The sequence below is a fragment of the Agelaius tricolor genome, unplaced genomic scaffold (genome assembly GCF_023055355.1).
Source record: "Agelaius tricolor isolate 1412-34295 unplaced genomic scaffold, bAgeTri1.0.p SCAF_6, whole genome shotgun sequence".
NCBI lineage: Eukaryota > Metazoa > Chordata > Aves > Passeriformes > Icteridae > Agelaius > Agelaius tricolor.
In genome coordinates, this window is record NW_027269266.1 from 47,663,610 (window position 1) to 47,688,729 (window position 25,120).

Genomic DNA, 25,120 nt, shown 5'->3' on the forward strand with positions numbered 1-25,120 from the left:
TAGCATTGTTGAGACGATTTTTACAAACTCATTAGAAACACTGTGAGGGAACAGTCTCTGTATATTATTTGGGAGTTGGATCATGTTCCCACAAAATCAGAGAAATGGCAGCTACTAAAGCTGGCTAGCCATATACCAAGCACTTCAGATTTTCCAGATCTGGTGTGAGTTTTTTAGCTTCTGGGGTGCTGGTGAATGAGAGGCTGGACATGAGTTGGCAATGTGTGCTTGCAGCCCAAAACCCAATTCTGTGCTGGGCTGCATCAAAAGCAGAGTGGTTAGCAGGGCAAGGGAGGTGATCTGTTCAGTGAGTACACAGGAAGCCACAAAGATGATCAGAGGGCTGGGGCACCCCTGCTGTGAAGACAGGCTGAGAGAATTGTGATTGTTCAGCCCTGAGCAGAGGAGGCTCCAGGGAGACCTCACAGCACCCAGCACCTTCCTGTACTTAAATAGGGGGCATACAGGAAAGCTGGAGAGGGATGTCTTACAAAGGCATGGTGGAATGGCTTTAAGCTGAAAAAGGTATATTTAGACTAGAAATTCTTCACTTGAGGTGGTGAGGCACTGGAGCAGGCTGCCCAGAGAAGTTGTGAATGCCCCATCCCTGGAGGAACTCACTGCCGGGTTGGGTGGAGCTCTGAGCAACCTGGCTAGTGAAAGGTGGGTAGGAGGCGGCCCATGGCAGGAGGGTTGGAACTAGACAATCTTTAAGGTCCCTTAAACCCAAACCATTTTACAATTTTATGTTAAGAAGTCCAGTGTTAGGAGAATTGGGCCTCTTAAAACCGCCTGTTTTATTACCCACAAGTGAAGTGGCAGCATTGAGAGTAAAAGAAAGATAATTTGCCATATTTTCTTAATCTCTACTTCTGACTGTGTAAGGCAGAGATCAGGTGGGTCAGTGAGCCAAAAGACCATTAGCAACCTCTTTCATTCTGTGCTGTGGAGTGCATGTTTTCATGTGCAAATACTAACTTGTAATTCCTAAGCTACCTGGATCTAAAATGCAGAAAAATAAATCTCTCAATATTTTATCTGCTGTGTGCTCATATTGCACTTTCTGCTTCTTGGATCCTTGTTTTATCTGTCAATCTGCCTTGCTGTTTTACATTTTCAACATGTAAGTGGAGTTGAACGTGCAGAAATTGGCCACACTAAAAACTAATGCAAATGTTAGCTGCTGTCATGATCTCTCTGATGGTAGACTTTGATTTGTCACTGTCACGCTCTAATAGTAAATCCCAATTTAAGCTCCCTGTTTGTCAACCTTCTAATTGATGTTGCATACATCCAGTGCCCCTTCCCTATCACATACACTTGTGATGTATGTTAAACATGAATGAACACTGTACTTAGGGGTGCCTCTCTTACCTTTGCTGTGATGTAATTGATAGTTTGAAAATTCAAGTCATTAAGCCCAGGTGCTTCTGTGTCACTGAATTAAGTACTGGAAGTGTCCTGAATGGAATATTTTCTCAATGGATATCAGTTGTTTGACTTAGCTGAAGATAGGTAAATATGGTGGTTCTTTTTGCTATTTTCCTGAAATTACATGCATCAATAATGCTAGGCATATTATTGCAGTTCATGGATAGTAGTTTCTAGATAAAACCCACTTTTGTGATAAATATATTGGTTTTAAAATAGGTCATCAATAGATTCACTGATAATCTATTGAGAATTGGATACTTGATGTATAAGCAAAAGGAATTTGTGAAGAAAGAGATAAAATTACTTCTGGGGATGAAATAATAAAGACAGAAATTAAACCAGACCTACTGAGCAAAGACTGTCTGCTGGCTTACATAGTATTTTAAATGCAAATAGTGGAGTTGATACTTCAAGAAGATACTTCAAGTGGCAGTGTTTTAGAGGGCATCTTAAGCAACTGAGTGAAGGGTTTGGCCACAAGTGAGGACTGAATTCAGAAGGGCTTCAACAGTTAAATAAACCATCACTTCTGATAGAAATTAGGAGCCTTTTATGTAAAGTGGCTCACAAAAATTTACCAGGCATCAAGTAAAAGCTCTGTTAGGGCTTTTTCTTTTTCTTTTTCTTTCTTTTTTTTACCACATTTTAAAATGAATTACCTGCTTTTATTTTAATCAGTGTCTGGATAGGGAAACTCTCTGAGGGAGTAGTCACTCATTTAGCAGAAATCTTGAGTGCTCCAGAAGTTACTGTCTTTCTCAGCTTTAATTCTGGTATTTCATAAGAGAGCAAAAAATTTGTGCTGTGGTAGGCATGTTTTACTTTGTGCTAAAATAGAGGAGTATCCTGTCAGTTTCTGTGTTACAGCTAGTGATTCAAAATTTGTGTTTAAAATGCCAAAAACTTTCAGTCTTTGATTTCTTATGCAAGACAGGTCTGTGTCCTTCTACACCTTGTTGCCTTCCCCCTGCCTAAAAGGCACCTGACTTGTTAATGCCGGACATAATGCAGTGTGGTCCAAACAGCATGGCCTAGAGCAGTAACATAGTCCAGATGTTGAAGAACAATAACGTTACGTAGTTTTATTTTCAGCCTTGCTGTTTAGTCTTGAATCCTATTTTAGAAGCTGACCTTGTCATGAATTCTGGAGAACCTCATTATCCTTTCTCTTCCCCTTTTACTGAGAAAATTATGCTTTGTTTGCTAATAGGTTGTAGGCTATTAAGTGTTGATTCAGAAGGCCATTCATTGAATGTGCCTCAGGAAGGATGTAAAGACAGTGAAATTGATGATTTTTAAAATACAGTGATACTGGTGGCATCTTCAGTTTTCAGTAAATTTGCTGGGAAATGTTCAGTAACATTTGGGAAATGTTACACATTTGTAACAAAAGAAAGTCCAGTTGCAAGAATTTAGGAAGGACTAAATTATTTATTAATTAATTTAAATATGTGGACTATGGTAATTTTACAGATATTGGAAAAAATTAAAATATGGGAGGATTTGCAGAAACTGTCTTCAACTTTAATAGGTAAAAATTAGATAAGTACTTGGGTTTACAGGAGATATTCTAGAGCTAGAAATGGGAATGAAGCTTTACTTGGGGGCAAAATTAGCTCAGTTGCTTATTTGAGCTTACTGCAGCTTTATTTGAAACCTGTAAAATCTGTCTTAAGTCTTGTCTTACATCCAGACAGTAGTAAGATAAACTGTAAGACTAACTTTCCTATGGGGTTAGAAAAATAATACTGGGGATATGTTAAATTTTTTTGAATTCATCTTTTTTTAACATAGTCCTTCATGAAACTGTGGAGCAGAATAGATAAATGTCTTTGGAATAGGCCTGTATTAAATGTGGATAATTTTTTTGGCATGTGCCATTGCCACTCCTAAATATTTCTTTTTTAAAATGTTTGTTAGGTCTAGTATTTTCTTCCTTATTTTCCTTGTTTTATTTTGTCCTATTCATTGAGGGTCATATTTTAAAAGAGATCAAATGCATACAGCAGAACAGATCAAGGCATACAGCTTCCCCCAAAAGCACGTGTGAGCTTCTTTCAGTGCTGTAACTGATTAATGGACTGTAGGAGAGCCATATTTTTCTTTGCTTGTTGAAAAATTAGGGGAACTTTATTAAAATTTGAGATCAGATCAACAGCAAAATTTAACTGATAAATATTTGACTTCTTTCAGTTACTGACTCTTGCTCCCCTTACTTGCTGCCGTTTTGATTCTTTTCTTTTTTTGAAGACACCAGTTCACTGGAACTGCCTGAAAAAAATAGCATATGAAAGAATATGGTTGGTTTTAGAACTCTGTTGGATTTTTGAACCAAGTTTTGCTGTTCTTCAAACACTGTTCTCCTTGGTATTTTTTTGTCTTGTTTATCCCCTATGAAGTTTCTGCAGAAAAAGGAGTCTCTCCTGGTAGGAGTTTGAGATTTTGTTGGTGAGCATGTATTCTGTGCATGTATTGCACAGAAGAGAACTATTTGCCAGCACTATCATTGGTACAGTTGCTTCCTTCAGGAAGGCAAAGAGGAGCAAAGGAGGTAACATGAAGTAAAGTTAAATCCATCAGTAAATGGCCTCATGTTACTTCTGTGCCTCCACTGTTGTCCCAGGAAGAGCCATGCTCCATCACTTTGGGAAGCAGGCCTTTGTTTGAGCATGAGAATTTGTCTCTCAATGGTTTAGGAACCCAAGACCTGCTGTGGCATGAGGAGAACGCCAAGGAATGATGCCTTTATGATAAATCTGAAGCTTCTTAGGTGCAATTCATCTCTCCAGCTGTAGGTGTCTGGTGTCGCCACAGGCCCCCAGCTAGTTAATAATTAGCATTGACTCCATGATTCTCAGCAGGCTGATCAATCACTTTATTATTCTATACTTATTAAGAAACCCATTGCCCTTGCAGACAGTCACGATACAGGTGGACCCAACTGGTCCTTCCATCTAAACAACCATCACCATTGGCCAGTTAAGAAACCATCCTTTGGTAAACAAATCTCCATAACACATTCCACATGTTCAACAGGTGCAGCAAGTGAAGATAAGAATTATTTATCATTCTTTTCTCTGATCTTCTCACAGCCTTCCTGAGGACAGTGCCTGGGAAAGTTGTGCCTGTTGCTCTCTGTAGGCAGAGAGCTGCTGCCACAGTCTGGTGCCACACACTGGAGGTGCCTTGCAGGATCCTCAGTAGCCACGTGGAGTGAGCGGGTGTGACACAAGAACTGCAAGAGATCTGTGGCCTTCTGGAATGTCAGCTGGCCGCCAGACAGGATGCCCAGGACTGTCTAAACTGGTTTTAGATGACTGTGCTTAGGCAAATGAATCCTGTCCTTTGTGTCAGGACAAACAGATTTGGACTGTATGGAATGCCTGATGTGTAAGGGATAAAGTTCTCACTCAATGATGTGGGACATTGGCTTGAAGTATGGATTAGAGGGATCAGCTAACTTGATGCATGTGTAGTGCTTGCAGCTTCATTTTCATGCTTGACTAAAGTTGTTGTAGGCCACACCAGTTCATCTGGAATTGAGCTAATGATCCAGTCCCAGATGTTCCAAGTAATTGATGCAGTCTATGTTTATAAGTCACTGAAGGGAGACTGGGTGGGTGTCTTGGTAGGCACAGAATGGGGGAGTGACTGGGAAATTTAAAAGAGTTCATCTACTTGGGGTTCTTCTGCTTAGGCAGGATTTTGCAGTTGTCCTCATAAATATTTTGTGGTGTGAATGAGGAAGTGTTAACAGTAGGTAAAAACCAGTATTTGTTGGCAAAGCTTATAATAATCAGTTATTGAAGTAAAATTGATACAAATGTTTTGAACAGAAGTCAGTTTAAAAGCAGTTTCATTAAATATGTAAATATTACGTATACTGTGTTCTCTAGTTTGACTCTTGTCAGTCTACAGTAAAATACTGCAAGTTGGTATTTACAAACCCTAGTTGTGTTAGATATGTAAGATGTTGCTACTGAAAACAGTATCTGGATTTGCCTTTATTGCCAGCTTTAGTTAAGTTTTACTGCAGCGGATCCAGTTTTTTCACCCTCATGGTGTCACTTGAGGATCTCCTTTAAGTCAGTTAACTTTTGATTTCCTGCTGCTGAGTAGCACAGGTAGAAGATAGATCTTGTATTTGTACTGCTGTGTAGGTGATACTGTGTTTTATTTCTCTGTTATTGACTATGACTTAGAAAATGTTAAGACACCAGAATGTCACATTAGTTATATGAATCTTCAAACCAGCTAAGGTGGAGGCTTGAGTTGCAGTAACAATAAATGTATTCTAATTTAATCTTCTTTGAAAATGAAATATTTTTTCTCTCTGGATATGAAAAACTTGAGATTTCTCCCTAGATTCTCCTTGTCACTGGATATATCTTTCCATTTACTGGATACATAATTACCTTTACTGCTGTATAGGCAAATGGAGTAAGTAGATTGTTCTAGAGTTTAAAATATTGGGAGTACTAGAATGTTCTTTGAATATCAAGTTTCATTATAAATGTTTATGCTTTGATCTCCCGGAATACTTCAGAAAACATTCACTACATATTTGTGATTTGGCCCCCAAGAGTAATACTACAAGGAAGATAGCACATATATTTTGTTTATTTTTAGTTCAAATGACATCGTTTGTTTCTTAAGAGTTTTAGTGTTTAATGCTCTGTGATAGTTCAAGTTTTGATCTGTCTGCATGCATTTAATCTTCAAATAACTTTGGTAAATCATAAGGTCTGAAAATGTAGTGGACTTTGGGTTCTGATGTGTCCTGCAGGTTGGTTTGGCAGCTTTTTACTGGAAAGATTTCTTAGACAGCTCTTCAGAGATTTTGTAGAAATGCACAGCAGTTTGTTGATAGCAGTTCACTTGGTGCACTGTACCTGCAAAGCATCCCCTATGGGCAGATATCTGCCCGCCATTAGAAGAGAACGCTTATAATGCTCAGATCCTGAGTTCCTAGCTTTGTGAATGTAAAAACAACCTTTTCTTGAATTTTTTCTTCCCCTGCTTTGAAGTTGTTCATCTGGAAGAGAGCTTGTACCAGAGTGAAAGCATTTGGTGCTCATCAGGTTTCTTCAGGAGTTTTTGGCAGTACAAGATTCCAGGGTCTTCTCTGTATGGTGTGCTTACCTCCAAAACTCCCTATGCACTATGGTTTAAAATACTGTATATCAAGTACAAGAACATGTTGTGGGATTTAACTGAGGCTCAGTGTCTTTAGTTTATTGTGTTTTGCTTTTAATATGTTCTGTGGGTTGCTAGCAATTCATACAGCTTTTTATATTTAGTACCTTGGAGCTTTGTTTTAAAACACTATTTGAATAATGCTTTCTCAGCTGTCAGGTCTATTTGCATATGTAAAATTTGATCCTCTGAAAGTGTTAAAATGACCTAGAATGAAAATTATCCAGCCGTTTTAGTATGAAAAAAGTTTGCATCTATCAGATGGCTTTGTTTTGAAATGCCAATTACATTTAGGCTTTTATGACTTCCTGTTATACAGATATATTTTTGTAGACTGCATAAAACTAACATTAGAGGCACAGTTTGATACTGAAATATAGTGATCCCTGTGCTCTGTGTGTTGGCTGTCAGGAGCTCCATCCCTGCTCCTTTGGCCAGCCAAAGGCACGTAGTAAAGCCAGATTGAGCAGAACTGCTCCTTGATTATGCCCTGGGGACCAACAGTTACAACTGGAGCTGGGCTTCTCCATGCTCTAGTACATGGAGCTTTTTCAGGAGCTACCAACAAGTGGATCATTGCAGATGAGTGAGAGCACATGGAGGGTGCACTGTAGGGGAAGCAAGTATTGGGCTCTGTTTTCATGAAGTGCTGTAAATACAGACTTCAGGTTTTGGATCTCCACAGTGTAAGGTATATTTCTGAAAATGGAATGTCCCTAAAATCACTCGGGATTTTGATGGTAAATCCTAGGGAAGTAAAAGTGTAAAGGCCTAAAAGGGTGGGGAAAACCTGTGGTTTCTTTAAAAGACAGTATGAAATTTTCCTGCTTATGTTTATTTAAAAAACAAACAAATCCAGAACAAAAGAGGCTCAGCTGCATTATCACTTCAGTGTTAATAGAATTCAAACAGATCCTTTTCAGCCATTAATTTTACATGCTTATGGTACTGTGCTCTTACTTTGGAACACTTCAAGTAACTGCACAGCAATTTTTAATTTATTTTAACATAAACCATGAAAAGTCTGGTTAAGAACACCCATGTATCAGTGGCTTAAATGAGTTCTGTGCATCTTAAAAAAAATAGACATTTATTTTAAAAATATGAGTTTTATGTGGACTGAAAAACTGTATATAACTATTTCATAGTGTAGATTTTTAATCCAGTGTTAACAATTATTAAAATGTATGAAAAAATACTCTTTAACTAGGCAAAGTAATCTGACAGTATTACCAAGAACATCATTTAGTGTATCCTCTAATATACACAGTACGTCAGTAGGTCGAAACATTTGTTTTTGCATGTTTTTTTTTCTGGAATTCTATTTGCACATTTTGGGGTTGAGCAATACCTTGTAAAATTACCCATCTTTGGTACATCTTTAATACTCCTTCATAATGAATTGTTTGGTAAAAATAAAATTATTTTATCTGAGTCACTGGTTCCCAAAGTACACAGTTGTTTGGGGTTGTCTAGATTTTTCTTGATTAGGAGATGTTGCATAAATGAGGAAATGTTTAGTTTCTATTTTTAGGATTGTATTGCAAATAACTTTATTGTTTCAAAGGCTTGTGCAATATTTGCATATCAGCGCAGCATTATAGAGCTGTTGGGTAGTAGCATGAAAGTCTTGCCTGTTTCTTCATCAGATTTGGAAGTGCAGCAACAGAACTGTTTTTGTTTGCGAAGCCTGTTTTCACTTTTAGTCTGTTTTCATGATTCCATACTCACGTGTCGGTGTTGATCTGATCATGCTGTTCAAAAATCTGCAAGATATTTCTAATTTAAAATTACCTGTCATGCTGCAGGTATCCTAGATATTAACCCTTGCCATTTACCCTTCTATGACAGTGTTTAAGTCATTTCACTTAATCTGGCCTTTGTGTTAGTGGTTTTCCTTGCTCAAATTCTTGATGTCTGGTTCTATTTAAGATAGTGAGAGTAAAAGCATCAGGAATCAAAATGTATTCTGGCTCAGCCCGTATGCTGAGCGGGAGTGCTGTTTCCATGGCAACACACAGGACAGTGAGGGGGAAGGCTGATGCCTTTTCCTCCCATTCGGAGAGTTTACCGATCCAAACAATTACTCTTAGCAAGATTCACTTAAAAATCCATGTTTATAGGAGAGGAGCAAGTAATATTAATGCAAATTGGTAATATGCATCCATATTGTTCTTGTGATGGTTTGTTTCTTTGATCATGGAGATTCATCAGTGCAAAGCATAGCTTTTGGCAAATGCTAGAAAAATGTGCTAACTATAGCAGCAGTGATGTTGGACACATTAAATGCAGGGTGTTGTGACGTTCGATGGTGTTGCCAGTGCTGCTGGACAAAACCTTGCTATACCCTTTAATGTAAGCTGCCTTCCTCTGGGAGGCTACATTGTTAAATATAGTTGACATTTCCCTGGGAGCGAGTACTGAATTAGCAAAGGGTAAACATTTAACCATTCCAGAGATGATGAAGTTTTGCAATATATTTTTTTTTTAACAGATGGCAGGTTTTAGAGCAGGTAATATGCTAAATTGGTTTTTCATTACTGTAGTGCAGCTGTGTCTCAGCCTCGCCCATTTTATTTATTATAGGAACCATAGGCTGGATGTTTTCTGTGCTCAAGCTTATAGATAAATCCTTCTTCCCTAAGTGGGTGGGGAAAACATTATGTTCTACTGTTGGAATATGTTGGGGTTCTTTTAAGGCACAGTATTTTGAATTGAGACTGTTTAGTCACTAGGCTTGAATTTCTTTCATGATTAAAAATACACAAACCTGAAATTATAGGAAAGAGGAGTGCAAGCCCTCTTTCTGAATATTGTCTGCCTGTCTAATTTTTCAAACGAAGGATTGGAATAGTGGCAAATACCATGTGTGGGAATGAATTTATTGGCATGGAGAATTTTCACCTTTTCCTCTGGCGTTGGCTCCCAGAAGATGATGTCACCTTGCAGCTCATTGGTTGTGCAGCACCTAGTGCAGGGAAAGGAGAGAAAGATGCCGGCACAAATCTCAGTGGTGGATCTAGGGTGTTTGCGAGCAGATTTTGATAGAATCTTGGATTAGTATTAAGAATTTACTGCATGTGGCCATGTGAGGTGCTGGGTCCGTCCTAGGGTGAGGGGATTGAAGAGCTATCAGAGGAATGAGGCGGCTGATCTGCAAGAGGATCTGTGATTGTAAGTTGAAAAATCTGGGTGGAAGGAAGGAGACAGGGAGTGCTAGTTAGACACATTGTGGGAGGATGTGTAGCAGAAAATGCATGCATGAGTGAAAGAAAGAAAAGGAGAAGCATTTTTCTTCGGTAGACTGGAATGATTAAAATTATATTAAGGGCTTTCATTTGGGGAAAATATTAAGAAATTATTAAAAAAATTCGGGCTCTGCAAAGATATTTTTCCTTTGTGGGAGTGGATGTGTAGGATTCGTTTTTTTATGCTCAGTTCTACTGTGGTTAATTATGAAGCTAAAATAATATTTTATAAGAATGTGAAATGTGGAAAATGCTGTTTATCTCCCATTGTAATTTATTCCTAGATCAGAAACAGGACAAAGTGATAAATACTTGTTTTTATTTATGCATTTTGTGAATTTCTGTGAAATGTGAAGGAAAATAGTTTGTTAGGAAATGAAAATACACCCATTCTAATAGCTCTATTTTTATTTAACGTATCTTTTTCTAGACAAAAGCTTTGATGATGAAGAGTCAGTGGATGGAAATAGGCCATCATCAGCTGCTTCAGCCTTCAAGGTTCCGGCACCTAAAAAGCCAGGAAATCCTTCAAACAGTGCAAGAAAGCCAGGATCAGCTGGTGGGCCTAAGGTTGGAGGTAATGTAAAGCTATTCAGATTCTAATCAGTGTTCCCAGAAACCTTGCCAGAGAGGCACAAAACAGAGAACTTTGGAAGGTGATGTTTAATTCATGACTGCAGTATTTTTGCAGAGCTGAGAACAGTAAGGGACCCTGTTTTATGTAATTATTCATCTGGAAAGGTGTGTGCATATCTGTCTGTTTTTGTGAGTGTACACTGAGCTTATAAAGGTCTCTCATATTATAAATAAAATTAATGTCTGGAGATAGCATTTATGTTGGTGAAAGGAAAAAAATACATATATATATATATATGCATATATATGTATGGGTGTCTCTGCTGGAATCCACACTGCATTTATTGTATATATAAATATCCTGTGAAATTCTGGAGAAGGTCTGTGTAGATTAATTTTTTACTGTAGGTCTGCACTGCTTCACGTGGCTAGAAAGGATTAGCCATCACCCAGAGCCTTCATCAGAGGTGTGTGTTACATCTGGATGACTTTTATTATTATTCTTTTAACTGTCAGTATTGTGAAATTGGTTGTGAAAGATAAAATACAAGGGCCAAAACCCTTGGCAGGATTTTTTTGCATGGTGTAGCTTTAAAGCAGTGTATGAGGAATGCTTAGTAATTATGATCTTAGAACAGGGAAATCCGCATTTTTTTAGGGCGGGGGTAGTCTAACAAAAGCAACTGTTTACTGTTAAAGAAGTGGCTGCTTTTTTGATGGTTCATGTACACATTCAAAAAAAACCCCCATAATTCTGTGAAAATATACCATGCTTCAGGTTCAGGGTTCTTATGAATAAGTGATTCTTTTAGTAAGGGGTTTTTGTAAGAGTAATTTTTCCCATGTTCCTATTCATGTAATCTCATATGTGATCTGCAAAGCAAATATAAAATTTGGAAGAAAATATGCATGGCAAATAAGCTGCTTTAAATTTTCACATTACTAAGATACAGTTGATGTTTTGAAAATTTATTGGTTTTCAATAGTAATCTTAAGAATTCCTAATAAATTGAAATGATTTCCATAGGGCTGCATCAACACTGTCATAGTGTAACTGAGAATTGATAGGAATATATATCAGAAAATACCACCTAAAAGACTCCATAAAGGAAATTATCCCACTGATATTTATTATTGTTGTTATTATAGCACATAGTAAGTGTTATAAATGAGTAAATATAAATCAATAACTAATTATAATGTAATCACTTTAACCTGAAGCATGGGTGTTTTTTGCATGCAAGACTAACATACACAGTACCAGAACTGAATGCTTAGGATTTGTCTTTATTTCAATATGGGCTTTTAATAATATTTTACTAAATATAGATGGTTTTAATGTATTTTTTTTTTTGCATGTAGGCTTTCACTTTACATGCTCTGCAGTAAAAACATGGAGATACAAGGTGAAGGGAGATAAGAACAGAATAACCACTCACTGATTTTTCAGTTTATCTGAAAATATAGTAGTAGTAAAGCAGATTAAAACCCAAAAAATTTGTACACTATTTTTTATCTTTTTCCTATATTGCCAAACTTTAAAAGAATTAAAATTAAGCATGCTAAAACCAGAATACTTTGGTCATTCCTTGCTTTATACCATCTCCTTTCAACTGAGGAAAATATTGGGGTGTGTTTACATACCCATCTATTTCCCTTCTTTTTTCATTCTGTAGGATGTCTGTAGTCAGAATTTTAATACATTATTTACAAATCCTGCATCTTCTAGCCTAATCAAGAACATTGGTGTAGATGTCAAATGTATTTCTTAAACAATAAGGTCATAGTCTCTTCCAGAAGTGAGGAGTTTTCTGTAATAATCTTCATATGAACAATGACACTAGGTCAGACAAGAGGCCTGGGCAGTCCACTGTCCCATCTGACAGTGGTCAGAAAGGCCTGCTAGAGACATGTACAGGAACAGGAGAAGTGTCTAGTGGCACACTGTCATTATGGGACAAAATGCTGGTTTTAGAATGCTTTATTCCACAGAGGACCATGGTCTTTAGAGAGCCCAGTTAGGGCATCCTATTCTGTTTATCCTAGAGACTTCCTGGACCTTTCTGGCTGCAACAAAACCTTGATGCTCTTTCACATCCAGTTTCTGTAGGATCAACTTTGCAGATGCCTAAAGGACACCTGTGATTTTTCTCCAGCCTCAAAATTGCCATCTCCATGGAGTACATTTTTAGTTCTGGAAGTTGTTTGTTCTTGCTGATGTAGTAAGAATCTGCTGTATCCTACAGTCCCAAATCCTTGTGCACTCCACTGCATTCCAAGTCAGTAGTCAGTGGGTGTGCCATTTCTCGCCTTTTCCTCATAAGCTGGATGGGTATTTCAGGCTTTCACTGCAGACCTCGTGCTTCTGCCACCTGTTGGTCCTGCTTGTCCCTTTTCTCTGACTCTCAAATATCCATTAATCCATATTCAGATGTTACAGTTCAGCCTTGGAGGAAGGAGCAGCTCCTTTAACTGTGTTGCTTTTTATTTCCCTTCCACAAAAATGTCCAAAGTCATGGAAGTGACCTGCAGTTGAAGCAAGTTTTTACTGCAGTTTCTCCTCTTCAGCCTTCTGTGACCAGGCAGAATTTATTGCAGATAGAAATTGTGTTGAGCAAAGACTGAGATTACTGCAAGTTCCATTCATTTAAACTGCCTTTTATATTTTAAAGGATCCCAGAGATCCTTTTCATAGAATATTGCTTGACAAAGGTATATTTTCCTATAAGTTGTAGGTGGCAAAGTACAGTTTTTTTCCGTGGGCCCAGAAAGGGTTGGAGGCCACCCTGTCTTGAGGCTAAGAAAATTGAAATCTATAGCCATGCCTTTGGCTTTCTTACCTGCTGACACCTGCTGAATTATACCTCAGATGCCTGTGTGCTTGGCTTTTCATTATATACGTCATGAAGATGGTTCTTAAGGAAGAAATGGGTAATTCCACCACTGCCTAGATATGCTGTTCAAGTGAAAGGACCCATCTGATATTAAAAAAAAAGAATTTCTCACTGTTTTGGGCATTTTCTTTTTAATGTAGGAAACATACTTTGGTGGCACTGGAAGTGCAACGTCATTGTCCAGGAAGGCAGGTAAAACAGGTCTTACATGAGCAATAGCAGTGTCCTACTCAGCCTGGAATTCTCTCTCCTTGTGCTGGGAATGACTGTGCCAGACATTTTCCTATTGGCAGTCGAGATGGGAAGGTTTGTAGAACTTGTGGATTTGCTGACAGGCATGATCAAGCCTGCTGAAGACAGCTTGCCAAAAAAAGTACCAGATCAGGCAGCCACAGTGGTTTCCTGCCCTGGGAGTAAAGAATCCAGCAGGCTGTTTCTCCTCCAGCTTTTCTGCTTGGAGATGTTCAGACCCTGAGCATCTTGTTAGTGATGAATGAGAAGTGATAGGTCTTCCACTTAATGGGACAGTGCTTTGTTTGGCATATTTCTTATTCCATGGTCAATACACTTTGCCAAGTTAGACTTTTGCCAGCAAGCACACAGCTGATCTACTTACCTCTGATACACTTGCTCTCAGCTCCTCATTCAGGTGGTAGAGCCTCTGGAAATACCTCTTTGCTCTAAAGCCTTCTTATTACTGAGGATATGCACTCTGTGTCCTGCCCTTGCAGAAATTGGATACTCAGGGGCTTTTTCTTGGCAGTATGGCTCAAACAGCTCTTACTTAATGGTAAGGGACACCATAATTCACAGTAGAAAAAGGCTTGAGTTCATGTCAGCCAGATGAGCTATATTCCTCTCCCAGTGCTGTTCAAGATCTCTCAGAGGTCTTTGGCAAGTTCTCTTGCAAATTTGAAAGCCCTGTTCCAAGTCTTCTAGGGAATTGCCTGCTTGTATACCATTTGGAAGCTTTATGTAATCGAAGTGTGGGTAGGAAACCTCAGGCTGCCTTAACAAGAAGTCTGGCATCCTCTCTTTTCCCAAAATGTCAGTTTAGGTCAGTAGTCTTCAAAATGGGTTAAATGTAGAAATGGTGATTCCTCAAGAGAGCCATGTGGCCTTTGGAAGAAATGCTTGCTGATGAAATATAATAGTGACAGAAATTTCTGTTAAATTTCTTTTGAATTTTTTTACAAAAACCTCTGTGGGGTGGAGCATTAGTCATAGTGTTGTAATTTGAAACAAGGTGGACTTCATACTTCTTGCAGTATTTTCACCAGGAAGATACTGCATGATATATTTTTATCTGTATTTCATTGGGGATTTTTTAATCTTTAGTACTTTGGCAGGCTGGCAATATTATGTATTGGTTATTGCTTTACACTGACAATATTGTTACACTTTTTGATGTATCTAATGTATCTGTAGAAATCAAGTAACTGGAAAACCTGGTTGAACCAGGTGAGCAGTTTGGCAGTAGAAGGCTGCGAGCACTATAGTAGTGGGATACTATACATGAGGGAACTGTAGAAAGCTGTTCCCAGCTTTAGGAAAATTTAAGCTAGGTTTTTGTATCTGTCATTATGCTTTTCCCCCCTTCTCAATAAGATGTACAGATCTTTGTTGAAAAGTATTAAAATGGTGCTTATTTGCTTTTTTTGGCTTGATTTCCTAGCAGAAGACATTTTGAAGCCTTTAGAGGCTTTAGTAGGACAAAATTTAAATGAAAAGGCCCTGCATAAACAAGTGTGAGACTGAAAGATAGGTGAAATCTCAGCCAGTTGAAGTTAATCTCATTAGAACTAGGTGCTGTAGTTAAGAAACATTTGTGTTAGAAGGGTTTCAGTAATTGCAGAACTGTAAATACACAAGGTTAGTGAATGGACTTGAAACAAGATAGAGTCATGTTCACTGTATCGATCGTCTCCAGACTCAAGAGAGTTCTATGTTCACTTGTACAAAAACCAAAAGAATTCATAATAATCAATGCCCACAAGGGGTTTTTTTTAAAAATTTTGAATACTGAAGTTCATTCATGTCTCCTCTCTTATTCTTGTTAGCCCTCATTAAGTAATTTCCAAAGTGCTCTATTTGTTGTGTAAAATAAACTAGGACTTTTTGGTTTTCCTTGTTCTACCCCGGCCCTTTGTATGATGTAAAGCTGCTCTGAGGTAATATTAGTCAGCAAAGCACCCCTGACATTCTGTGGCACTTTGTTTCCTTTTTTATTTCTGGGCGGTGGTGAAATTCAAGGACTTTTCTTCAACATCCCAGCTGAAAAGTCTTTTTGTCATTCCGAGCAGCCTTAGAGATTAGCCTTGGGTGTCAGAGTCTGAATCAGAGAATTTGTTACAGAATGCCTGTTTGCTTCCTTTTCCCCACAGTTAATGTCAATTAACTTCCATCCCAGGAGATCCTTGCCCATGGAATTGCTGGGTTGCAATCCTATGGTCATGAACTGCAGCTATTTTAACCTAATATAGAGTTCAGGGAGGTAGGAGGACTTTCAGCTTTCTGTGTTCCCTGAGAGTTACTGGATTTTGTTGTTTATTCCCATGAATGGCATTTGAGGTTAGGGATCCCTTCCATACGATCAGTCCTCTGTTCTCCTTGGACATTATAAATGGTTGTGCAATCACTGGGGTTTCCATTCCTGTAGCAAATACCTTCCTTTGAAGCTGTCTTCAGGAGGGGGATTGAAAAACCCACCTTAGCAAGGCATCTGAATGAAAACAAACCAACATGATAAATTATGAATATATCTATATGTATACACATCTATACATATACCTTCAGAAAATATGTCTATGTGTCCATAACACTGTTCATTAGCCTCTCTGGTTTCTGTGTGTCACTGAAGTGATAGTTCATACTACCCTATTTTTCACTAAATTTCTAGAAGTTTCAGTTAAATTGTAGGATTCATTATGTTGGTATAAGCATGATAGAATATCAGACAGTCATTTCCCAAAAGGCTCATAGTCTGGAAGTCAGCTTGTAAATGGATAAAATAGGGAGAGAGTACCAGTGGAGCACAAAAGAAGAGGTCTGGAGATAAAAGCACACCACAAGATGTAGTCCAGCCTGCTTGTGACATCTCTGCCTGGGGTTCTAGTCCCAGACATCCTACTGGCAATCATGGTTGTACCAGACAGTGATGAGAATAAGGAAGACAACCCAGCCCTTGTTAGCTGCTGACACTGAGTACCGATTATTTGAAGCAATAGGAAGGGGAAGCAATTTGTTTGTATTTTCATGTGAGTTAAACTAGAAGAAAAAAGAGGAAGAAGGGAGGAGGAAAGTGGACTAAAATCAGCTGACCCTGCTGCTTGGAGTCCTTATGGACTGTGACTGTGTTGAAGAGTAAGCAAAGACAACCATTCCAAAATGTTCCTGCATTGCTGCTTTGTGGAGTAGCAGGTGTGATTTCTCTTCATAGGGGTGGTGTGTTGGTGTGTGGGAGAAGAGGCTTAAGAAACTTGTTTCATTTCTTTTGACAATGGTATATGCTTTCAAACAGAGAAGCAGGGAATGGAATTTATTTTTGTAATATAAGTATTTGCACCTGTGTTGGAAATTATTTTTTGGAACGTATAAATTAAATTATTTTTACAGTGTAAGAGAAAAAACAACACTTCAAAGTCAAGTTACTTCAACCTTCTGTCTTGCCCTAGTGAACTTCTAGAAGATAAAAATGTATTATCTAGAACATGCAAAAATGGTAATTCTGTAGTTTGTGGTGACAGGTGGTGTGAATTGTTGTTATTAAAGTGTCTGTTTAAATTGTTCCAGAATGGAATACACAAATGGATACTGACAACAATAATGAAAATTCTATATTACTGAAACTATTACGTCACAGTATCTCAAATCATTCTGTTTTGGCATCAGAATTACAGATGGTATAAACCAATTGTTTGTGTTCCTGCTTGCTCTCAGTAATTTCTGTAATGTAAAATAATTAGTGCAATTTTCCCCATTCAAATGTAAAACTAGGATGAAATTAAAGTAAAATGTAAATAGTTTATTAGGAAGTTACATTAAAAACTGAAAATAAGACTAATGCTATCATGTTCATAAAATTAGCATAACTTCCATAACTCACCTGTTGAAACTGAACAAATGGGCCAGGGTCACAAATGTATGACCTTTTAATTATTTATGAAAACTGAGTGCCAGTAGAGAAAAGAAATACATGAGTGCTTTGAAAGATTACCATGGGAGCGTGAACATTGTGCATGAGTAGAAAGATGACTGGATGAGCTTCCAGTTGAGTAGAAACCAACATTAATCCATTTGAGATAAGCCTAAAAAGTCAGGCATCTCTGTTCTTGCTGCTCGTGGAACTGCTTGTCTTCTTCCACATCCAGGCTTTGGTCTTACCTAATGTATGCTGTCTAAACTTTGTGCTAAGTATAGCACTGTTATTTTCCTTGTTTTGTAATATTCGTATTTACTGTGTGCTTGGTAAATGTTTATTAATTCAATTGATTGCCACAGCATATCTGTCAAGAGCTAGTATTATTAATCTTTCATACCTGTGAAACTGTGTACAAAGGAATTGAGGCTAAACTTGTTGAAACTATGTATTCAGTGTTAAGAATCAGCTTCAGACATTACTGACTAAGTTTCTTGAAGCATGTTATATTCAATACATAATTCCAAAGGAATTTGCACGCTCAAGAGCAGCTTCAAATTTTACCGTATGCATGCTGGTGCTGTCATCTTCAGTCCACCTAAGAGCTATTTTGTGCTTCCTTTTAGTACAGGAGTCCTATATTTGTACCTGATTAACATGCCACACCTCAAGGCTTGAGATGTGCTATCCTAATAGTTGAAAATCTGGCACCACTTTCTTCCTTGTAAGTGCAGCTCACTTCTAATTTCTGCTTGTCCCTCCTGCTCCTGTTCTCTCATGGAGTGTATAATTCTATGGAGAGATCTGCTTAGCATCTCAGCCCTCAGTGACAGCACACTCACTTCATGAGCAATGTCTCTGGCATGTAAGAGGAATGTTTTAATGGAACAGGCGCAGTACAGGTGGGCTGTTTTGGGAAGTTCTCTACTTCTACTGTCTGCCAAATTTCTAACGTAGGCAGATAAAGTAAGGAATACAAGGTATTGTAAAAGTATTTCAAGATACTGTGCTGTTTTGTTCAGTTTATGCTGCTATTCCAGTTTGAATGACTTTCTCGGTGCCTCAGGGATGATGACTTTGGCATTGGAGGAAGCGGGGTGGACAAGTCAGTACAGAGTGAGTGTCAGTCACTGGGGCTGAACATGACAGAATTCATCTGTCAGTTTCCTTAAAGTGGGCTTTATAGTGAATGCTTTTCTGTTCTGCTTAGTCACTTGAATTATTTTCTAAGCTGGTTAAAAACAACAGGAAGGCTTTGCCAGTGGAGATGCTGGGGGAAAAATAAAAGGTTCTTTTGGATTTTTAGATCTGATGATTTAAAAACATTTTTCTGAAATTCATTTCAAAAACTCTGGTGGCTTGTGTTGGAACAACTGAACGGGTTTGCTGATACTAGTTGCCTACCTGGGTGTCTTTGTCAAAGGCAGTTCAGCTTCAGTCAGAGGCATTTTAGGCTAAGTTACTGAATCATGAACTGCAGTGGCCCATGGGACAGGTACAGGTTCCTTTTGCTGTTCTCTCACTCTCCTGTTTCCCTATATGCAGATAATAACTACCATAAGACAAATGTGTTGAGCAACCCAGTAAGTTAATCTCCCAGTGAAGTTCTATTTGAGAGGTTTCTCTGGTAGGCAAGGTGTGTGCTTGCAAAAGTTTATAATAACAGAGAGGTTTTGGAGAATGGGGAATTACTTGTTTGCAGATCAGATGCTGCTCTCTCAGGAAATGGACACAAGGCACCAGAAATTTAGTGATGAAAACTTCTATCTAAGCTAGGATCTCTGCAGCTCTTCATAGTTTAGTCTTCCCCAAAGCTTTATTGGCAGAGTTGTGGCGATTAGCAGCATGATCTGTTTCTTAACTTGCATAGCAAAGCCAGTAAGTGATGCTGACAGTATAAGTTACTTAAACTAACATAATTTTATCTAAGTTGGTCTAATTATATCCATCCTGTAGGATTTACAAGAGTAACTATCTGAAACTATCATTCTTGTTTAAAAAAATAATCTTGTCTAATGTTGATCCAAGTGGTTTTTACTTGAGCAACTGCTGCTTCTTTGTTGCTCTCAAATGTTTTCCTGACCTAAGGCAAACTGAAAGCATCTATATACTAAGTGACTGTCACTCACCTGAAGATGAAAGAACACCTTTGTGCTTCATGCAGATACTTGAGACTGAAGAATACTTATTTGGTAGTTTTATGAGAGGTTTTATATAGGTTTGTGAGTTGAAGTTCACAGATCAGTTTTTGAAACATGTAAATAAGAACATTTAGAATGTTAGAATGTGTTAATACAACAAGGTCTCTATGCACAGTATATCAGATAGCTTTAGCTAACTCAGTAGTTTAAAACCTGAAGGGAAATTTCAAAACTTCTCAGTCTCCAGCCAATTTTCTGAACATTAGGTTCCTGTTTTACAGAACCAGACTTATGGAAACATGCTATTCTAGACTATTTTTGTAATCTTATGATACCTGGAAAGATAAAGTTATGAGTTACTGAGATTGAGATCGGTCTGTACAGGAGGGTAGTATCACAGTCATTGCCTTAAAAGTCACCCTTGCCATCTCAGAGGTTGTAATTCAGATCAGGAAGCACTGGAATTTCCTTCCCTGGCCCCCAACAGATACCACTTTAAAAGTAAATTATAAGGCCTGACCCAAGGATAAACAAGTAGATGTTGCAAAGATTGAGAGCTACAGAAGATTCAGGAAAAATCCCAGTTACAGAGACTAACAGACAACAGAATGCACATTCAAAGAATTAAATATGACCTTTGCAACATCTGCCCACTATGGCTGGGAACAGAATGTGGTTATTATTGCAAGTACCATGCTGAAGAAACAATTAGGTTTTGTGCCTTCATCATTGATAGGGTTGTTGTGATCTATTATTTATAGTTTGTGTGTGTGCACTGGCTTGTTTGTTTATCTTTGTTTGGTGTCAGCAGTTTCCTTAGATCCACTCCCTGTCTTGTGAGAGGCGCTGTCCATTTCACCATGTAGCTTCTGAAGTTGTCCTTCCTTGAGTTCATTTTGTTTAAGTATTGCTCTATTCCCCTCAGCCTATACTTAGACTTTCAGCAGCTGTACTTTTTTACTGCCTGGTCTAATTTCCTTCCTTGTCTAACTCATTCGTATCCTGAGTCAGCTGCTGGATTGTGCTGCCTTGGTGTTTGTATGGCCCCACAGTGAGGCAGACTAGGGAACTTGCTTAGTGAAACTATTCATCTTGGCCAGTTTATTTTATTCTTGGTTTAGCCCCTCCCTGTAGTGACTTAGTGTTCAGCTGTACCAGTGCTGGAGTGAGAGAGGTCAGTAGGAGTGAGTGGGAGTTGCCAGTTAACCTATTATATGAAAAGCTGAGTAAGTACTTGAGCTTATCCTGGCCATTTATCCCACGCAGAGCTGAAGCTGCTGTCTGTTCCTAATTTACAGCTGATTGTTGATTAACCTACAAAGCCAAAAGGGTAACAGTAATTTTTTCTTTCAGTTTAGAATGAACTGCATCTTTTGCTTCAGTCTCTGATAGGTAAGAAATGAAGCTTTTGAACTAGGTGAGACAAAGGCAAAACATTTTGTTGTATTTCAGAAAGAAAAAAAAAATGTACTCCCCATCATTTTACTGTAGGTATTTTTAAGTAAGATAATTATTGCCTACAGTTAGAGTTTTCTGAGGGATAAAAGAAATCTGAGAAACAGTATCCCTTTCAGAGTTTACTAATGTTAAATTGAGATGCATGTTGTATCAGAAAATAGTTAAATTTTTTAAGGGAAACATTTTGAGAAAACGATTTAGGAACAAAAAGTGAAACTGCTTTTGGGTATTTGTTACTCCTAAGTGTCTATACCCTGGAATTCCCTTTTTTCACAGGGAAATTTTTTGTTTGACATTTTTGTCAAAAGACTTATGAAAGTAGAAAAAAATAATTTGACTAGTAAAGGCCTGCTACGAAATAAAAACGGAACAAATTTTTTTGTACTTTTAAGCCAGCACTTGTATACTTTATTTAACAGTTAGACATGCTTTGAATAAGCAGTTCTCTTTTTCAAAACAGGAATACAAGTGCAAAATCACATCAGCATCTTTGTTTTTCCATATTGTTTTGTCATCTCATGATGTACAGATTTGTAGATAATACTGGGGAGAGCATCAAGGCCATAAAGCAAGTGAACATTCCAAAGCTGTGATATATTGGAAGTATTTCAAGTGTTTTAGTCTGAAGAGGGAAAGAACTCAACCACAGGAATTAACTCCTGGGTGAAAAAATTGATTTCACAAAAGACTGGGTAGTTCCCTTGCTTGCATACAGTACCCTTTCTGGTGTTGAGTTATTCCCAGTGCTGAACTCAGCCTTATGACTGCAATAAACTGTCTTCCAAAAAAAGACTCCTAGGGCCTTGCAAAGTGTTAGAAACCTTTAAGTATTACTCATGAAAGTGTCATCTCTTTAGCAGTCTGCAGGAAGTGAGGGATTTTTTTTTTTGGCCTCCATTTCTAGACTCATTGAGCTTCAGTTTAAAAAACAAAGCAAACCTGAAAATACACACACAAAAAAGAGAAACCTATCAAACCCCCACCACTCCACTGTAAAACTGAGAGGGGCTTCAGGTGCTGTGATATGCTTCCATTTCAAGTCTGTCTGTTATGTTTGGTATATCCTCACCAGCTTCCTGAAGTGGAACTGAGGCTTCCAGGGCTCTATGGGAGTTTATCTAACTAAAAGGCTTGAAGGATAAGAAAAAGTAAAGGTTAGGAATGAAAACTAACAAACAATGCGGATAAATGTCTTGCATGTATTTTTATTCCTCTCCACGAGAGAATTTTTTCTTCTCGGTCTCAGCTGAAAAAAAAAGCTCAGTTGGATTTAAGTCCAAAGACAGGGTAATATAATTACCCAGCTGATGTGGCTCTGAATTTTAGCTGCACTTAAAGATGTTAAAAATGCAGTGGGGTTAAAGCCCCCTAGAATTGTTTATAGTATTCTTGCCTTTAGGAACGTGGTAGCTGAACTTGTCCCTATTTGGTCAAAGGACTGTGTGTTCCCTGGGGAGCCTTGAACATGCACTGTTCAGTGGAAGGAATTAATACTAGAGAGAGATACAAGAAATTTGTAATCACAACCTTGGTCTGAGAAGGTAAGCAACAAAACAGCTTATATGTGTGCTCTGTCAGATATATCAGTTTGGGGTCTGGAGGCAGCACTGTCTGAAATTGAGAATTTAGTAAAGCTCTGGTGTTGCTTTTGTGGAGGAGAGTCAAGCCTTACAAAAGCATGAGAGATCCTTTGAAGGCATCTGCATGTGTATGACTGTTATGTATCTTGTGAGCACAGTAAAATAGTTTCTCCTGAATTGGGAAACAGCAGGTGGAGTTCTGTCATTTTTTGATTGTCTCTACAGAAACAGTGACTTGGTAAACAGACTTGGTAAAAATACTTACAGAGAGATGGAAAGGGAAAGGGAAAAATTGAACAGTATTTTTCCTCTTTAAGCAGTGTGGACTTTTGACTTCTATACTATATGAAGAAAAGTTACTTCATACTTTGTTCTGGTATGCATATGTCATCATGTAGTTGAGGAGAAGGATCAGTGAAATAGAAGTGAAATGTGGTTTACAGATAACTTTGAACCATATTTTTTTTTTTACCAGTCAACAAGATAATAAAACAACTTTTGGAGAAAGAAAATTGGATTGTAGATGTGAACTAGTTGTTAAAACTCAGGAAGATGGAGAGTTCTCTGTGTCTGGACTATGTCAAATGGATTTTAAATAGTAGTCTGTCCCTCTTCTTTCTCTTTTTGAAGTAAAAAATTGTTATTCTTTGGATAAAGGATTTTCCTTAATCCTCAGGAGGCATTACTAGATGATGTTCAGGTGTTAGAAATATCTGTCATGTAATACATGCTGTTTCCTAATTTTAAAAGTGATACTTTAGGGTGGACTGAAGGTGACAGCATGTACTTACTTAGCAAGGGCAACTTCATCTTCTTTTAATCTTTATGACGTACAGCAGTGAGCTAGAAAGACTTGCAACCCAAACATTTTTCTATATTTTTGTGTTCATGGCCTATATGTGTCAATTTGTAATGTTTCTGTAGTTCATTCCCTAGAAAAAAAAATTGGTAAGTAAAGGATGGGAATGCAAAGTACTTTTTTCCCTGTGTTAGCATAGGTATTTGTGTATTTATGTAATTGAATAATAATACAGAACTTTTATAACCTTACTTTTCTATTTACTTTTCACGGGTAGGTATTGTATATTGACTCTATTTTGTTTCCATGAGATTTAAATGTCAGAGTATTTATGGCCAAACAAATGAGGTTATGATCTGAGCATCGAAGCAGCTGTTTGTGCCACCTACTTTAATGTGGTGCCTCTGGGCCAAATTATTGCTTTCAAGGTGTCTCTCCACAAAATTCTGCTCTGACAAGGATATTCTCCCTTTGAAGAGCTGTATAAGTTTGTGTGGCAGAAGGGTGTGTTCTGGGTGTAAATGAATCTTTCTCTCTTCATTTTTTTTTTAGCTGGTCAAATAGTCATTAACTTTATGGAAGGGTTTGTTCCCTCTACTCTCTGGAAGGAGAAGAAATAGGTGGTTATAATTTCTTTTTGCTCTTCTGGCTGCCGCTGGCAGTTGTGACAGATGGTGTTGGAGATACACACATTGAAATGTGTTGTGTACAGCATCTCTTTGCAGCATCCTTGAGCTAAGGCACTCAAAAGCTATTAGATATTCCTATATCATACTGCAGGTACTGTGTTCAGGTTCTGTGTTTTTACACTAATGAGCCACAAAGATATATGAGAGCTCTTGTTCTGCACAGCAGTGTTGAGATCTAGTAAGTTTGCCACCAAATTTGTAGAAGTAGTGCACCCTCGTGCTTCCAAACTGGACATGTATACAAAGACAGCAGGCATAATTTCCTTCACTAGAATTAAGTGATCAGGGACTGTAAACCATGGCTCTTAGAGTGCAGCCACCAAAATTTTGATTCATCAAGAATTCCTGGCTTTTTTTTCTTGGTTGACCATTCAGCCTCTTAAATGCTTTTTTTTAATGGTTTTTATTTGTTCTGTAGTTAGTGAAATATTTGTCTTCTCTGTGTGATGCCTCTATTTCATTCTGCCAGTTAGGAAGGACATTCTGCCATCTACCCTGTAGGCCTCACTCTGAAAGAGGCACTTGTTCCCAAATGCTCATTTGCTATGACAGATTATGTTTTTCCTTTCAGAAAGGAAATGCTCAACCGAACTGATTCCATGTGGTTAATATGTTTTGTCATATTACCTTCCTGATGCAATTATTGAAGATACTTAAAGATTCTGCCAAGCTTCACCTTGTGCTTGGAGTTCTAGACTTGTAGCATAGCCTGGATTTGATGACCTTTGATTTGATAGCAAACTTGAGCTCATTTCTTTAAAAAGGGGGCTTTCTTGATAAACTGAGTTTTTTCAGGAGAGCAAAATCCAGACATTGTTTTCAGGTAGTTTTCTTGCTTAGAGTTGTCTTAGCTTCTAAGACAAGATGTTAATAAAATTTGCAAGGTATACCAGTGTGAAACCAGCAAGTTACCTGTCAGTATTCTTCCCTGGTCCTTCTGCTGGGCATCTTTGGCTGTCATGTGAAA

General features: G+C 38.0%; 1 protein-coding gene across 33 annotated transcripts in view; it reads left to right on the forward strand.

Moving 5' to 3' along the window:
* CLASP2 (cytoplasmic linker associated protein 2) overlaps positions 1 to 25,120 on the forward strand; it is a 145,970-nt gene that overhangs the window by 46,904 nt on the left and 73,946 nt on the right. For 25 of the 33 annotated variants that reach the window (XM_071429706.1, XM_071429705.1, XM_071429732.1 and 22 more), the window contains one exon: positions 10,309 to 10,455. In XM_071429706.1, the coding sequence (XP_071285807.1) occupies positions 10,309 to 10,455 (147 nt within the window). Of the gene's footprint in view, positions 1 to 9,577; positions 9,805 to 10,308; positions 10,456 to 25,120 lie in introns of those variants that run through there. The other 8 variants (XM_071429722.1, XM_071429736.1, XM_071429723.1 and 5 more) reach the window with 2 other exon arrangements.